Source organism: Poecilia formosa, unplaced genomic scaffold (assembly GCF_000485575.1).
Source record: "Poecilia formosa unplaced genomic scaffold, Poecilia_formosa-5.1.2 Scaffold53, whole genome shotgun sequence".
In the NCBI taxonomy this organism is placed as follows: Eukaryota; Metazoa; Chordata; class Actinopteri; order Cyprinodontiformes; family Poeciliidae; genus Poecilia; species Poecilia formosa.
The window spans coordinates 1,006,576-1,022,383 of NW_006799992.1; the positions used below are offsets into that span (position 1 = coordinate 1,006,576).

At 42.1% G+C, this 15,808-nt stretch overlaps 2 protein-coding genes across 5 annotated transcripts in view; one reads left to right on the forward strand and one right to left on the reverse strand.

The window, feature by feature from the left end:
* Positions 1 to 12,198, forward strand: part of daam1b (dishevelled associated activator of morphogenesis 1b) — a 48,674-nt gene extending 36,476 nt beyond the window's left edge. For 2 of the 3 annotated variants that reach the window (XM_007552880.2, XM_016671893.1), the window contains exons 9-26: positions 134 to 200; positions 287 to 404; positions 2,307 to 2,445; positions 2,653 to 2,711; positions 2,782 to 2,969; positions 3,144 to 3,452; positions 3,546 to 3,653; positions 4,501 to 4,530; positions 5,589 to 5,686; positions 5,763 to 5,847; positions 5,957 to 6,063; positions 6,699 to 6,787; positions 7,842 to 8,010; positions 8,142 to 8,249; positions 8,873 to 8,933; positions 9,068 to 9,199; positions 10,176 to 10,346; positions 10,869 to 12,198. In XM_007552880.2, the coding sequence (XP_007552942.1) occupies positions 134 to 200; positions 287 to 404; positions 2,307 to 2,445; positions 2,653 to 2,711; positions 2,782 to 2,969; positions 3,144 to 3,452; positions 3,546 to 3,653; positions 4,501 to 4,530; positions 5,589 to 5,686; positions 5,763 to 5,847; positions 5,957 to 6,063; positions 6,699 to 6,787; positions 7,842 to 8,010; positions 8,142 to 8,249; positions 8,873 to 8,933; positions 9,068 to 9,199; positions 10,176 to 10,346; positions 10,869 to 11,081 (2,251 nt within the window). In that variant the 3' untranslated portion in view covers positions 11,082 to 12,198. The remainder of the gene's footprint in view (positions 1 to 133; positions 201 to 286; positions 405 to 2,306; positions 2,446 to 2,652; positions 2,712 to 2,781; positions 2,970 to 3,143; positions 3,453 to 3,545; positions 3,654 to 4,500; positions 4,531 to 5,588; positions 5,687 to 5,762; positions 5,848 to 5,956; positions 6,064 to 6,698; positions 6,788 to 7,841; positions 8,011 to 8,141; positions 8,250 to 8,872; positions 8,934 to 9,067; positions 9,200 to 10,175; positions 10,347 to 10,868) is intronic. The other variant, XM_016671894.1, reaches the window with a different exon arrangement.
* On the reverse strand, positions 11,291 to 15,767 carry l3hypdh (trans-L-3-hydroxyproline dehydratase). Of its 2 annotated transcripts, XM_016671896.1 has the most exons (6): positions 15,505 to 15,767; positions 14,211 to 14,695; positions 13,950 to 14,119; positions 13,666 to 13,788; positions 13,334 to 13,471; positions 11,291 to 12,496 (listed from the first exon to the last, which is right to left on the reverse strand). In XM_016671896.1, the coding sequence occupies exons 2-6, from the start codon at positions 14,686 to 14,688 to the stop codon at positions 12,371 to 12,373; spliced, it is 1,035 nt and encodes a 344-aa protein (XP_016527382.1). In that variant the 5' UTR covers positions 14,689 to 14,695; positions 15,505 to 15,767; the 3' UTR covers positions 11,291 to 12,370. The 2 variants fall into 2 exon arrangements, with proteins under 2 accessions (XP_016527382.1, XP_007552947.1); XM_007552885.2 differs by lacking the exon at positions 15,505 to 15,767 and having other exon boundaries at positions 14,211 to 15,490.
* Positions 15,768 to 15,808: the final 41 nt, after the last annotated feature.

Genomic DNA, 15,808 nt, shown 5'->3' on the forward strand with positions numbered 1-15,808 from the left:
GCTGTAACGGGACTTCCCAGTAACCCTATTAGATAATGCATAAATATAAACAGTCCATGCAGGATAAGTACTTGAATGAATCATATTTGCAGCCTTTCGATATAACGACAGTTTTTTTTTGTGACCCTCTCAGGCATTTAGACTACTTTGAGATGCTGCGGAACGACGATGAGCTGGCTTTGTCGAAACGGTTCGAGTCGGTGAGGAAGAGAGCCGCCTTCTCCTGCAAGTCTGAGTAAAGCCTTTTCTACACATTCAATATCCCGTCATGGCTTCTCTCTTTTAGGTACATATAGACACCAAAAGTGCCACACAAGTTTTTGATCTCATCCGCAAGAAGATGAACCTCACTGATGCATACCCGCACTTTATGTCTGTGCTTCATCACTGTCTGCTAATGCCACGTAAGTGTTTCTGTATAAGGTAGGATTACACAGAGAAAGTACCTATTTCTGTAGTATTTTTTATTTTTTTTCATGAAGCTGCAAATAGCAGTCCAAAGGCAGCGGTATAACTCCCATACAGCGCACAGTGCTTGTACTCTCCAGTTTGGTGCCAAAAAAGATAAGAGTGTTGACTTTGTCCAGATTAGATGGTCCAGAAAATTGGATAAGCACATTCCCAGCCTGACCGAACACTATGCTCCTTTGAACCGTGATATTTACTTTGTCCAAGGGGGTTTTGTAAAAAAAGTACATAATTCCTAGTTCCCACATCATGCGTGAAAGAGCCTCTAAACAAATAAGTGTTTTAACTGGTGTGTATTTTCTTTACTAATCAATTAATTTCAGTCAGCATATTAAAAGAGGCAGATTAAAAAAAAAAAACCTCTACTAGGCCTGCTATGCAGTTGGATGCTAGTATTTTCCACAGTCTGAGTATTTATGGTACTTACATCTGAGAGATCCACCGGTCCATAAATCCAGCACCAATCCACTATTCTATTGTTTTGTGTGTCCATCTATCTATGCATCCATCCACTAATCTTTCTTAGTTGTTTCAGGTTCTCTATTAAAAACAATATTCTGCTGTGAATTCATAGGAAAGTTTTGTATTTCGACTTTAAATATGTGAACATTGGAAAAGAGTCTTATAAAATCCTGAAAGTAGACGTCTACAACCTTGGCTATTATTATTATTATTATTATTATTATTATTATTATTCAAAAGAAGAATGAATCAGTCGCTAATTTATGATATAATCCTCTGAAATAACACTGTACACAAATATAAATGTAACACTTGTTTTTACTACCATTTTGTCACGAGCTGAACTCAATCTAATCAAAACTTTTTCTATATACACAATAAAACGTATTTCTCTAAATTAATTTGTCTAAATCTGTTTGTAAGCACTTCTCCTTTGCAGAGATTATCCATCCCACTTCACAGGTGTGGCATATCGTGATGCTGATTAGGCAGCATAATTATTGCACAGGTGTGCCTCAGACTGCTCACAATAAACGGCCACTCTGAAATGTGCGGTTTTGCTTTACTGGGAGGGTCAGAAAACCAGTCGGTTTCTGGTGTGACCACCGTTTGCCTCGTAGAGCCCAACACATTTGCTTCACATAGAGTTGATCAGGTTATTGATTCCGCTCCTCTTCAATGGCTGTGCTAAGTTGCTGGATATCGGTAGAAACTGCAACACGCTGATCCAGAGCATCCCGAAACTGCTCAGTAGCTGACATGTCTGGTACGAATGCTGGCCACGCAAAAACTGGGATGTTTTCAGCTTTGATTAATTGTGTATAGATCTTTGCACAATTGACCGTTCCTGCGATGGTTTCTGACAGTTTCTGCAGAAATCCTTTGGTTATACAAAATGTTTGAAACATTTTGTCCTTTTTGCACGTCTCAGACAATTTTCGAGGTGAATTTTCTGGATGTGGAAGTCCTGTGCTGCTGTCATTACAAGTTTTGATTATGGCAGCGAAGTGAACATTCAGTTCATGGTCAACGGCTCTGGTGGGCATTCCTGCGCTCCCTCAAAACCTGAAACATCTGTGGCATTGCGCCGTGTGATAAAGCTACTCATTTCGGAGTGGCCATTTATTGTGGCCAGTCCGAGACATACCTCTGCAATAATCACGCTGTCTAATCAGCATCTTGATACGTCACACATGCAAGGTGAGATGGATTATCTGCGGAACAGAAAATTGCTCAAAACACAGATGTTGGGAGATTAGTGAACAATATTTTAGAAAAATGGGTTTATTGCGTACATAGGAAAAGTTGTGGATGTTTGAGTTCAATTCATGACAAACTTGCACGTGTTGCGTCTTATACTTTTTTTTCATTTCCAGACAAGAGAAGTGGAAACACGGTACAGTACTGGCTGCTGTTGGACCGGATCGTCCAGCAGATGGTCCTGCAGAACGATAAAGGTCACGACCCAGACATCGCACCATTGGAGAACTTTAACGTAAAGAATGTGGTCAGGATGTGAGTGCTCCGCTCGTCCTTTAACACACAGAAATAAATGGGGACATGGAAGGAATTACATGACTGTGGGAGTGAGGAATGCGCAAGAGTGCTGTGCTCGCTGACGAGCTGAAAGTCACAAAGTTTACAATGTTGGCTCCGGAGGGTTTCTTCTTAAAGTTCATCCGCGGGCTGCGATTAATTATCCGTTGTCATTTTCCTGCACAGGCTGGTCAATGAAAACGAGGTCAAACAGTGGAAAGAGCAGGCAGAGAAGATGAGGAAAGGTGCGTGCGTTCCTCGACTTCAAATCCAGACTGAGCGAACTCGGTGCTGACGATTATTTCTCCACAACAGAACACCATGAGCTGCAGCAAAAGTTTGAGAAGAAAGAACGCGAATGTGACGCAAAGACGCAGGAGAAAGAGGAGATGATGCAGACGCTCAACAAGATGAAAGAGAAGCTGGAAAAGGAGAGCAACGAACACAAGAATGTCAAACAGCAAGTGGCCGAACTTACAGCGCAGCTGCATGAACTCAGCACCGTATGTTTATATCACTGTGAAATAAACTGAAAAATCACAGGTTTTTGTTAAAAACAAACTCCTTTTACTTCAATAGCATAAGGTTGTTAATTAATTTTCTGTCGTTTTCATAGATGTGCAACACGAGAGACTTGCATTTGAACCCTCCTTTGTGTTTTCATTCTGTCCCTGCAGAGACAGGCAGCAGCTGTCGTTCCTGGAGGTCCTCCTCTGCCCCCCGGACCCCCTGGCAGCCCCCTGCCTCCTCCACCAATGCCATCACTTGCAGGCATGTGCCCCCCACCTCCTCCTCCTCCCGGTGGTGCCATGCCTCCACCTCCTCCGCCCCCTCCACCCGGTGGCCCTCCGCCCCCCCCTGGACACGCACCCATGGGGGGCATCCCTCCACCACCAGGAGCCCCCCTGGGACCATCTTTGAAGAAGAAGACCATTCCTCAGCCAACCAATCCTCTCAAGTCTTTCAACTGGTCCAAGTTGGCTGAGGTGGGAGCAGTAAAGAGATTCAATGCCAAGTTTTTTTTTTTTTTTTGTAAATAAAATGACACTGGGGTAAAATGTATACTTTCCTCTGCACAGAATAAGCTGGAGGGTACTGTGTGGATGGATGTGGACGATGCCAGAGTTTTTAAAGTCCTGGATCTGGTGGACATAGAAAAGACATTCTCAGCCTATCAGAGACAGCAGGTATGATTCAGGTTCAACTTTAATTAGACAGGAACAGCAGGTTTTTATTTCTTTTCTTTTTTTTTTATATTCAGATTTTTGTACTGCCATTTTTCACATTTTCATCATCTAAGTTCCACAACTTTGATGCTTGAATCTTGCTGATCTTTTATATTTGAATTGATCATATGGTCTGTGTGACTGTATGTGCATGAGTTTAATCAGCACAATCAGCTTCCTGTTGATTTTGTTTGTTTTGCGTTTTCTTGCGTTGCTTGAACTTGTTCACTTTTTATTGCACGAGGACAACACTGTTAAATGTATTTTTTGGACGATTAGAGGTGACAGACCAACACAAATGGAACATTATTGTGAAGTGGAAGGAAAAGCAAAAGTTCCGAATTGGCTTCCTTTTGGTTTTAGTTCTCTTTTGCTTTAATTTCTGCACATTACAAATTATTGATTTGTGGTATTTTTTTATATGTGTGTATATATAAAAAATGCTCTCATGCATTTAAGCATGTTTAATACACTCAACATTACACTGAGATTGCATGTAGAATGTAAGAACGTGGGCTGAGTTTTGTTTTAGAAGTCAGTTACCAGCCTGATTAAATTTCACAGTGACCCAACATGGAGACAGCCGACAGACGTTAATGTGCGCAGCATGTGACAACGAGCACACATTGATTAATTGAACCACTCATCCCGTCTCACTGCTGCTCACCTCACTACTGATTCATTGTCACTGAAGCGCCGAATGAGCTCTGATTCATTTGCTGTCTGCTCTTATGGGCTGCAATCACGTAACTGCTTTACTCATTTCTAATGAATGCTTCCATCTTCCCTGCTTCCTGCTGCATTTTAGGACTTCTTAATGATCAATAACAGCAAACAGGTGAGTTGATTTTTCTCTACTGTTGAGTATTTGGGATGTTTGTTGTCTGTGTGTCATGTTTGTGATGTTAAGAGCTCATTGTGTGTCTCCTACAAAGCCCTTGTAGAGTTTTAGTCCCTCTTTTATGTTTTGCTGTGTCTCTTCTCACCGGGTTAATACTGCCCAGTTGTTTATGGGATTTATAATTTTAAAAAGTCACTGGTTTATCATTTCCACGTGAAGGCAAGAACAGTCCTCCTCTCTTTTGTTCAGAACCACACCTATCACCTCTGCAACAAAACGCTTCCTCACAATCTGGAAGTTTCCAATACACTTTGGAGGTTTCTGCATCCCTACGTTCAGTTTCAGCTTTGCTTGGGACGAGGAAACGCCATTAGTGTCCTCACCAGCCTCTCACCGTTAACATTTGGCATTTTGTATTTGCGCTGCATTGTGAAGAGCGCGCATCTGTTCTAGGTCTTCCCAAAAATTGCAGTTTGGAGGTTTTCGCGCTTAACCTTAGCTTGGAGCATCATATAAGCCACAGACCTGAGCATAAAGCTGAGTTTTCCTTTTCTTTCTTTTTTTTTCTTGGAAAAGTGAGGATTAATCACATCAGCACCCTTGCTGGCAAAGCAGTGGCAGGACCCCCCCCCCTCCCATGCATAATAGTTGCAGACAGTCTGTGGACCTTTCTGCTTCACATTTTCTGTTTTAAATTCCCCAAGAACTACTCATCATGACTAAGCAGCCACTACTGTTACCAGGCCATTCACACCAGAGCCAGATACGCTACCAGCACGATAATGAACCACCTCAGATGTTTAGTGCATGCTAAACAAAGTCTGGGAACTCTCAACTCAACTCTTATGATCCAGCATAATGGGGAGCGCACTGTGTTCTTGGCGCACCACAGAGGACCCCTCTAGGGCTATCCACTTTCTGCCAGATTTTTAGTATTATTTCTGATCTTGTTGTGCAGTCTTAGTCTGGTGAAAAATGGGGCTTAATCAGTGTTTTGCTTCTGTGTGTCACCTGCCGAAATAGTTTACTATAGCTCTGATCTTAACCCTGAACAGAAAGAAGCAGAAGACGACACGTTGAGCTCTAAGAAAGTCAAGGAGCTGTCGGTCATCGATGGCCGTCGGGCTCAAAACTGCAACATCCTGCTCTCACGGTGAGTTCAGACGAAACCGTCACGCCGAGCGGAAACAAAGCGCGTTTTCAACTGACTCACTTGTTGTGTACTGCAGACTGAAGCTCTCGAATGAGGAGATTAAGAGAGCCATTCTTACCATGGATGAGCATGAGGACCTTCCTAAAGACATGCTGGAGCAGGTATGGACACGGAAGCCCAGACGTACCGAGCAAGAAACGCCCGTATTGTGCTGTACACATCTGCTGCCTTACTGCCGGATTTGTAAACATCCTCACTTTGCTCGATCAGCTGCTGAAGTTTGTTCCTGAGAAGAGTGACGTGGATCTCCTTGAGGAGCACAAGCATGAGCTGGATCGCATGGCCAAACCTGACCGCTTCCTCTATGAGATGAGCAGGTAATTACATTTGCCGCCTGCAGGATCCTCCTTAACGTGAGAGCCGGGAGCTTCAGGTTGGCGGGGCTCAAACAATAGACTTTGTTGCAGAGAGCACAAATAAATAAATAAATGAAACGACACATGGGTTTCTACTTAGGAGGGAACAATAGCTGAGTGTGAATCACGACTTCTAAATTTGGGGGATGATTAAATAGAAACAACAATGTAGTAAGAGTATTTTCATTCCTAATTTGCAATCAGAGTTATGTAAGCTGTAAAAAAAACTAAACCAAAAAAAGGAACATATGTTATAACATGTAATAGCTGCAGAATATATATGGGTTTTTTTCTAACAGATATTTAAAAAGGATTGCTAAAATGTAAAGTTTTGAGGTTTTATTTTAAGAATCTGTCAACTTTTCATAGAGTCTTGAAAGAACTACGCATGTCACTGTGGTTGTCATAAGCTTCGGATTCTGTAGTTTATTGCTCTTACGAACCCTGCCAAAAATACTTCCACAACCACAAATCTTATCTCATTAAGTGAGATGAATAGTTTTGGTTTTATGAAGGGTCTGTTTTGTGGCTTTTCAGTAAATCTATTTATTTCCCTATTCATATTTAATTTCGCCTGCTCTTCGTCTTCCTTTCAGAATAAACCACTACCAGCAGAGGCTTCAGTCGTTGTACTTCAAGAAGAAGTTTGCAGAGAGGATAGCTGAGATCAAACCCAAAATTGAAGGTGAGCAAATCCGTAGAATGAGATTTAACTTCACTCGGTCATACTGATTGGCATCCCTGGTAAAGAAGTGCCTTTTAAAATGAATTAATCTCTTATTGCAGTAGCACAAGCTTAAAATAAAAAGTTGGTTGGGAGTGATGCAAGAAAAACACCTGGGTTGTCTTGCACTGGGACTGTAACTGGAACTGTGTACATCAGTAAGATAAGACAGCCCCTTTTCAGATGTTTTTTTTTTATTATTTATTTTTAAGGCATTCTGTATATGTGTTCGATATAGCTTGTGATTAAAAGAAATAAAGTCAACCCACCAATATTCTGCCCTGAGGCCCCTCTAGTGGTAGCTGTAAATCTGCAACTACTATGAAGTGTACGTGTAATCTCTAAGGGATAAAATAGTAAGTCGAGTGAAGGATGAGTGATGCTGTGGGCCTCTTTCTCTTTCAAAGGCCCACAGCATTTGAATGTTGTTCAACAACATTCAAATTGTTGGAATGTTGTTAGCCTGCATCCCATCATCGACTCTATGAAATACCAGGGTGAGTGGAGTATGAAAATCTGGTGGCCTCTGCCAAACAAAACATAAGAAAGGCCGTGGTGGGGGTTTTCTGGATTAAAATGTGGCCAAATTGACACAAAAATTGTTCACCAGAAACAAAATTTTACTTAATTCTGTGGCCATCTCAGTCCCCCAAACTGAAGTAGGACCAGAAACGGCATCAGAAAGGGCCCACGAGTCTGGACTGTCTCTCCTAAACAGAAATCCCCTGTCTCTGTAAGATGCAACCTTGTGAAATGTTATAGAGGACCAGGTGCTGTCCTATTTGCAAATGGGATTGTATAAAGTGTTAACAGCTGGAGAAAATAAATGTGCTCAATATAACGGTGGGATCTTTTTTCAGGGTGGGATCGTAATACTTCAATAAAAACTAGGATCTGTTTTAGGCTTTTTCCATATTTTTCCCAGGGTTGACAGTAAAAAATGTCTGGATTTGTTTTATTTTATTAATCCACACTCCTGTCATTTTGACGCAAGCGTCCCATTTCTTTGCTTTAGCTCTCACTAAGGCTTCCAAGGAGATATTACACAGTAGAAACCTGAAGCAGCTGTTGGAGGTGGTGCTTGCTTTTGGAAACTACATGAACAAGGGTCAGCGAGGGAACGCTTACGGCTTTAAAGTGTCTTCGCTCAACAAGATCGCCGATACCAAATCCAGTATCGACAAGTAAGTTTGTCAGCAGTACCACTGACTATATCCAAGTATGATAAGGAACTGGGAATGTTTTATTTTTCTGGTGAAGCTCCATTAATCAAATACAGCACACTTACTCACTCCTTTGTGCCTCTTTAACTCAGGAATATAACTCTGCTGCACTACCTGATCACCATCCTAGAGAAGAAATACCCCAAAGTCCTCAAGTTCCAGGATGATCTGCAGAGTGTCTCTGAGGCAGCTAAAGTCAAGTATGTAAAAAAAAATACATATTTTATTTTATTTTGGCTAAATTGTTCATAAAACTATGTTATTTTTTGGGGCTACTGATGAACTCTGGATAGTTTCATCAAGGACTAAAGTCTTCCATCCTACCGCCACGCCACTCTGATTTTTTTTATGTTTTATTAGGCGGATGCAGAGTTTGAGTTGCATTCTTGAGTCATCTTTAGACAGCTACATTATTGTGGTGCTCTTTAACCATTACAAGTAAAACACACAGTGATTGTGTGGAAAACTAAGACTTTCAACTGCCTCCATTCGCTGTCATTATGTTTTACTGCACGGATCACTAATTTAACGTGCTTTCGTGACAAAGTAACAGTTTAAAAACAAAGCATAAATGATGCCATTTATGTATATAGAGAAATGTGAGATTTTTTTTTTTTTTTTCCACTTTTGTCACTGAGATCATTTAAATCTCTGGGTATGGTCCTCATCCGTTAGGTTTAAAAGCTAATACCTTTCGATTTCTTTTTCCTATTAAGGATATAGTTAAGGAAGCACCCAATCTTCACAGTCTGCTATTAAACTGGTTTTAAGGATGATTACTCCTCTCTGTAGGCAATTATCCACTTTCTCTGTTTTATTCCAGCATGACAGAGCTGGAAAAAGACATTGGCAACCTGCGCAGTGGCTTAAAAAGTGTTGAGAGCGTGAGTCAAACATTCATGTTACTATTACAGCAGTTACACTTTTAAAAATAACACATTCTCAGCCTTTTAAAATGTTGCTCAATTTACATTTTCTTCTTTGGATAATTTTTTTATTTTTTATTTTCCAATTACAGGAGCTGGACTTCCAGAAGAATCGCCCGCAGGAAGTAGGTGACAAGTTTGTGTCAGTGGTGAGCCAGTTCATCACGGTGGCCAGCTTCAGCTTCTCCGACGTGGAGGACTCTCTCGCCGAAGCCAAAGAACTGGTGAGTCGATCCGAAAGGGTTGATTTCTGGAGGAAACCACATGTGAGCTGACAGGAGCGCATCACTGTCACTCCAAGACACGGGCGCTGAAAGCTCTCTTCTGGTTCCCTCTCGGCGCAGCTGTTTCTACACGTCTCGTTGACCCCCATCAGTCACCTCTGTAGGAAAGCGAACAGCAGGGGGTGGGGGGAAGCGTCTCGGCTTCCTGCTGCGGGACCCCTCGTGCGTTTTATTGGGTCCAAGAAACAGGAGCACAAGTCTAGGATCATTTCACGCTGTGGGATTACACCTGCCAGCTGCATAAACACGATATTTCACGGATGCTTTGTCTTCCTTAAAGTAAAGCGCCAGTGTTGAATAACACAGAAGAAGCTTTAGTTTATTGGGTTGATTATTACTGCTTAAAGCCTGAGCATGTTTTTCCCTTTTTATCTGAGATTATGACATCAGACCATTGGATTTATATAAGTTTTGTACATAAAAGTGCATTTAAAATATCCATATGCTGCATTTTCTTATTTATTTCCATAAGATGTTAGAAAGACGACCAAAGTGATGAGGTGACTTCTTTAAAATCCTTTAAAAGCGTCTTTGATCTACCTTATGGTTTTCCTGTCAGAGTTGCTGTAAACATCTCATTTTTAAAGGTATATATTCTCAGCGTGACCTCACATCCGGACGCTCTCCTTTTTAACTAGCTGCTCAAAACACCCAACAAACACATTGCCTTAATTTGGGGCTCTGGCTCCAGCCCCCCGACCTCTGCTCTAATCAGTAGCCAGTCATATCTAAGCTTAACTTGGGCTTCAAAGCTCCCGACTTCTGCTGCCCTGCTCCGATTTCAAAGGAGCCGAAAGCTTAACGAGTCTCCTGTAAAACGGTAGAAGACAGAGGAAGACGTGCTTCTGCTGACTGCGGCAGTAAATCTAATCCCCTGTGCCCCCTCTCTGTGTTCCTCTTCGCTTTGGTCCTGCAGTTCCTGAGGGCAGTGAAGCACTTTGGGGAGGATGCCAGCAAGATGCAGCCAGATGAGTTCTTTGGCATCTTCGACCAGTTCCTGCAGTCGTTCACGGAGGCTCAGCAGGAAAACGAGAACATAAGGAAACGCAAGGAAGAGGAGGAGCGCAGGGCCAAAATGGAAGCTCAGGTGTGTGACGTTGTTGACGGCAAAGTTTTGGTTTAGGGGCATTTATGAACCATTTACACTTTCACTCAGAAGTCTAAATGCACACTTGTACTCTTATGACAATTTTCGATTTTTTTTCAAGGGTGAAAAGTTCAACAACCAGGTGCACAAGTTTTCATTTTTGTACATTTTCTCTTATCTGCAAGACTCGGTTTAAAATCTTTAAAAGCCCCAGACGAACATAATTAAGAGAAAACCAAGTTGCCAAATTGCTGTGCTTAAACGGATACATTGGCAGCAATGTAATAATTGAAGGAAGAGAGGAAGGAAGAAACCTGTTCATCGAGTCAGCTGTTGCTAATTTAGGTTCAGCAGATGAATGAAAACAAATGAAACTGTTCTACAGGTTTTATGCGCAGGAAAACCAACACTTTATTAGATCTAAAACAGTGCTGTGCTGGAAATTATTCAGTCTCTTGTAAGTTAATGAGAATCCACTTGGAGAGATTTATAAATGAGCTGCTTGTTCCTGCGTGTCACCAGCTGAAAGAGCAGAGGGAGAAAGAACGCAAGGCCCGGAAGGCGAAAGCAAACGGCGAGGACGACGGCGGCGAGTTTGACGACCTGGTGTCTGCGTTGTGGTCGGGCGAAGTGTTTGACAAGGACCTGTCCAAGATGAAACGCAACCGCAAACGGATCAACAACCAGAGCACGGACTCAAGCAGGGAGCGGCCGGTCACGAAGCTCAACATCTAAAACGTCCGTCCCCGCTCGCTCGTCGTTTTCTTCTTCACCATCGGTTTCCCACTGGATCAAACTGACCTCCGCATTCCTCCTCACCTTCATCCACCACCACCCAGATAGGCTTGAATAAATCATGACCTCGATGCAGAGCCATGCACTACACAACACATTCAGTAACTTGTATTTTTGTTGTTGTTTTTTTTTTTATCTTATTCTGTTAGATTGCCATAAGAGAGGGGGCGGAAACCAAACACTGATTAAACGTTGACCAAATCAGATCAGCTTGTTCAGACAAAGCTGGAGAACAGCCTCCCTCCAGGTGTGGGAGATGCTTGCGGTTGTTTGATAAGATCCCTTTTCGTGCTGCTTTTCTACATCGGAATCTATGCACAAAACTGAAACGTGCAGCTTTTAGACTCATCCGGAGCCGGGAGAGGCCATTTTGTACAGACTGATTTCATAGATCGAAAGGCGGCCAGGTTCTGCTACCTGTGGTGTCCCAGACAGACTTGATGCTCTGCTGTTGCAGAAACATCAGAGGACTGAGACTCTGCGTTGTTGGGACACAAACTGAAAGTAATAGAGAAGCAGGGATTTTTCTATTCATTACTGATGGGGAGCATTTATTATATATATGTGTGTATATGTTTCATTTGAACATTCTCCTGTTAAGAGCTGGCCTTGACTGCGTTGGTTTTTCTTTGTTGGGTGGGGTACTCTCACAACCTGCAGCCTCTCAACATGTGTGAACACTCATGTCATAAACAGCATATATCCAAATATAAGGGTGTGTGCTTGCACACACACACGCATAGAAATGTATAATTCTTATGCCAAATACCATTTTAAGAACAGAAAACAATTCTTGAACTATATTTCCCTACCCATAATGAGAGTTGCCCCACTTTAATGTCGTTATTTGAACAAATTAAGTATGTTTTCAGCACACTGGCTGGACTTACACTGCATTTAAAAACCCATGTATAGGTAACTATGTATTTGAATTTCAGCTCTGTGAATCGATCCAGCGTCAAAACATCCCCACTCAACTTTTATAATTTAAATACTGCCTTCCATTTGATCGGATATTATTAATAATAATAATAGTAATAATAAATGGGAGAAATTACGTTTGAGTTCTGTGTTTATTCAACTTTAACATGTGTTTTGGTTAAAAATCTGTAGCTGAACATCTCGCACCACAAAATCTTTGACGCTCATATCAACCTGACCTCTGGCTCCACCTAGTGGTCGGTTCGCTGTATTTTCTAAGGGGATTTCACTTCCAGTGACGACAACGTTCACTTTAGCAGAAACCCGTGGGTCAGCTCGTCTTGCGGCTCCTGTACGAAGCGTGAAACCCCGGTGTAGAAAGCTCGGCCGGCTACTTCCACCACAACTGCCCTGAAGTCGCCGCATCTGGTCTCCTGAAGAGAAACGGAAACGACAAGAGTTCACCTCGGACTGCCGGGGAAAAGGTTTGTGGGGAGGGTTCGACACAGGAGTCGCCATCGGCTCATAAATCAGGTTAAAGCTCAGCTTAAGAGTCAGAACTGGTGGTTTTAATAAGAATGACGAGAGCTTAGTTTTGCTCATGTAGTGAACGTTTAGTCAAAGACGGTAAGAGCCAAAAATGAGGGGGGGAAAAAAAATCTAAAATGTGATTTTAGATCCATTTGAATCCGTCCAATTTTATTTTATTTTTATTTTTATTTGCTTGGTGGGGACAAAAAGAGAGCTGAAATTTACCATATAAATTTGTACTTTTATTTTAGTTTTTTTAATTAATTTTTTATTATTTATGTTAACCTAAAAATCTAGAACCAACAGACCACTTACAGCATTGATTTAGTGTAAATATTCTAGACAGTCTTTTGCTTAAACATGAAACGGTTTAAGATCTATTCATTTGGTAAAACTTTGTATTTAATCAATAATTCTATGCACCCAGCAAAGAAAGCTAAAAAGGAAAACAGAAAAATAATATATTTAAAAAATACTAAATAAAACTTTGCAAAACGCATGTTTTTTATACAAACATATTAAAAAATGAATGATTTGAATGTAAATGGCTGCCACACTGATTCAAAACCACATATAATTGTCTTTCCTCTTTACAACTATGCACTATATTGGTTTTTACCAACGACATAAAATGCTAATAGAATAAACTGATGTTTTCGCTTATAATTTGACAAAATGTGGAATTGTTGGGGACTGAATACTTTTGCGTAGAACTGTATCTAGATCAAAATTTCTCTTACCTCAACAGCTTTTCCTGTAAACTGGGATCCGGTGGCGCCGCTCTGAAATGTCCTGGTCTGGTTCAGCTGGATGAGACCTTTGTGGTACTGAAGAGCAACTCGAGCTGTAACACCTGAGCCAGTAGGGCTTCGGTCCACCTGGTGGGAAACGAATTACATGTTTAAGAATGCATGTTTTATCTCAGTACAGAAATGAGAGCTTAAAATATGACATCTGCAAAAACCAGAGACTGAGGGATGGAGAATGGGGGGGGGGGAACCGAGGTGGATTGGTGGAAGGGAAAATGGACGATGTGAAGCTGGTTTTTCCAGATTGTGCAGGGACCCTGAACCTGAGCTTCGGCGAACACGCAGATGTTGGCGGTGGGCTCGGGCGAGAACTGGTCTCTGCCGTCTGTGAGGATGGTGCCGTAAAGGAAAGCCAGGTCGTCGCTAACTGGATGGTGCAGTTTCACCTACCAAGGAGAAGAGAAAGGAGGAGGAGAATGTGGACAGACAGGTTTGTGGACAAGCTCGTAGATAGCATGCACATGAAAAGAAAGCACTCTTTCTATTAACATTCCTGTGGCTGACTAGATAGGTTCCTTTTCAAGTGTAAAAGGAGAAAGTTTCCTACCTGGGATTTAACGGCTCTAGTCACCGCCGTTGCTGCGTCCACCAGAACCCGAGTCCTGGACTGCTTCACATCCAGACCAAACCTCTCTGCATCAACAAAAGCATAAAAAGCTCCCCCGTAGCTGATGTCCACCGTCACCTCACCAAATCCTTCCACCGTCACCGTCACATCTGGTGTAAAGTCATCTAGTCAGACCTGTGGAATATAAAACCACCTGACCACAATTTGAGATTAAAAAAAATTAAAAAAAAAACCTCCCACCTGTTGCAAAGGCAAACGCCGGCACACTCAGAAACCTCACCGCTCCTGTTTTACCAGCAGAGTACTCCACAAAGGCCTTCACCAGCCCACAGGGGCAGTGGATGTTCACCTGCGTCTCCGGCGAGCGCGGCTCCTTCACCAGCTTGTAGTCCACGGCGAAGCGTCCCAGGGCGATGACGGCATGTCCGCACATCGTGCTGTAGCCCTCGTTGTGCATGAACAGCACCCCCAGGTCGGCCTCGGGCGTCTCGCTGTCCACGATCAAGGCCCCGTACATGTCGTAGTGACCCCGGGGCTCGAACATCAGCACCTTCCTGAGGTGGTCCAGGTGCTCGCGGGCGTACCTGCGCTTGGAGAGCACGCTGTCACCTCTGACCTCTGGGTAGCCGGCGACAACGATGCGGAGCGGCTCCCCTCCTGTGTGCATGTCGACCACAGAGAGCTCGACTCCCTCGTGAGGAGGAAGCTGCAGCTCCATCTCTGAACTGCTCAAAGACATAAAAATGCACGCAAGGTTTCAGCATCATTTGGACCTGATAAAAGTTTAGTTCAACGCCTCCTCACACCGCAGGAGGAAGGAAAAATAATACACAATATCACCAAATAATGGAGTCCACCCTTATGTAGTGTATCTCGGTGTAAATCCAGATGTTTGAGGTTTGAGAACAGTAGTGGACATACAGTATCCTGAAGACCAAGGCACACAAGGAGGCCAGCTGAAAAGTTTAAAACGAGGTTCAAATCTTGGAATATTGGGTTGTCTTGGAAGATTTCCTAAGCCCTGTTTGGGAGTTTAGGTCAGTTGAAAGTATATTTAGGACTTGGACACTCTGTACATTCTGTTTGAGCTTCAGCTGCTTTGCCAGAAGAATCTGTAAACATTTCCATTACACAGAAAAAAACTAAAGCTGTAATCGAAGCAAAGGGCAGCTTTAAAAATGCAGGTTAAACTTTTTGCTATTGCTATTTGTATCAAAGAATAAATTAAATGTAAAACATGCGTATTTTACAATGGCTTCACTTAAAACCCAAACAAGATGGGTTAAAATTTGGTGTTGACCAAAAGTGAAAAAGTTAAGAGGAGTGAAGCCTTAATTATACGGCGGGCGAGCAGGCATTACGGGTTGGTCTTTTGCAGAAGCTTACATGGTGAGTTTTCATTTTTATTAAAAGACGCTCATCAACAACAAAACCAAAGCAAGAAACGGCTTTAAAGTTGTAGTAGCGACCAACAGCAATACAGGAGCAGAGACAGTCACTTCAACATAAAAACAAAAAGGAGGAAAATGTTTACCTGATGGTTTTTTTTTTTAGTTTCTTTGTTTCTTGCAAAACTTTATAACTTTTTTTTTCATTCGTCTTCCAGTTATTTTGTTACCAACACAAAACGGACTAGGGAGGACTGAAAAAAGGATCAATAGCGCCACCTGTTGTTCTGGATGACTAAACGAGGTTTAAGATGGGATGGTCCAGTTTAAATAAACAAAAAAGGATTTTGACACAAATAACCATAACTGGGAGTGATACACCAATTATATATTTTTTTAATAAATAAAATAACAGAAGGTTATCTGGGATTTAAAAAATAATAATACTAT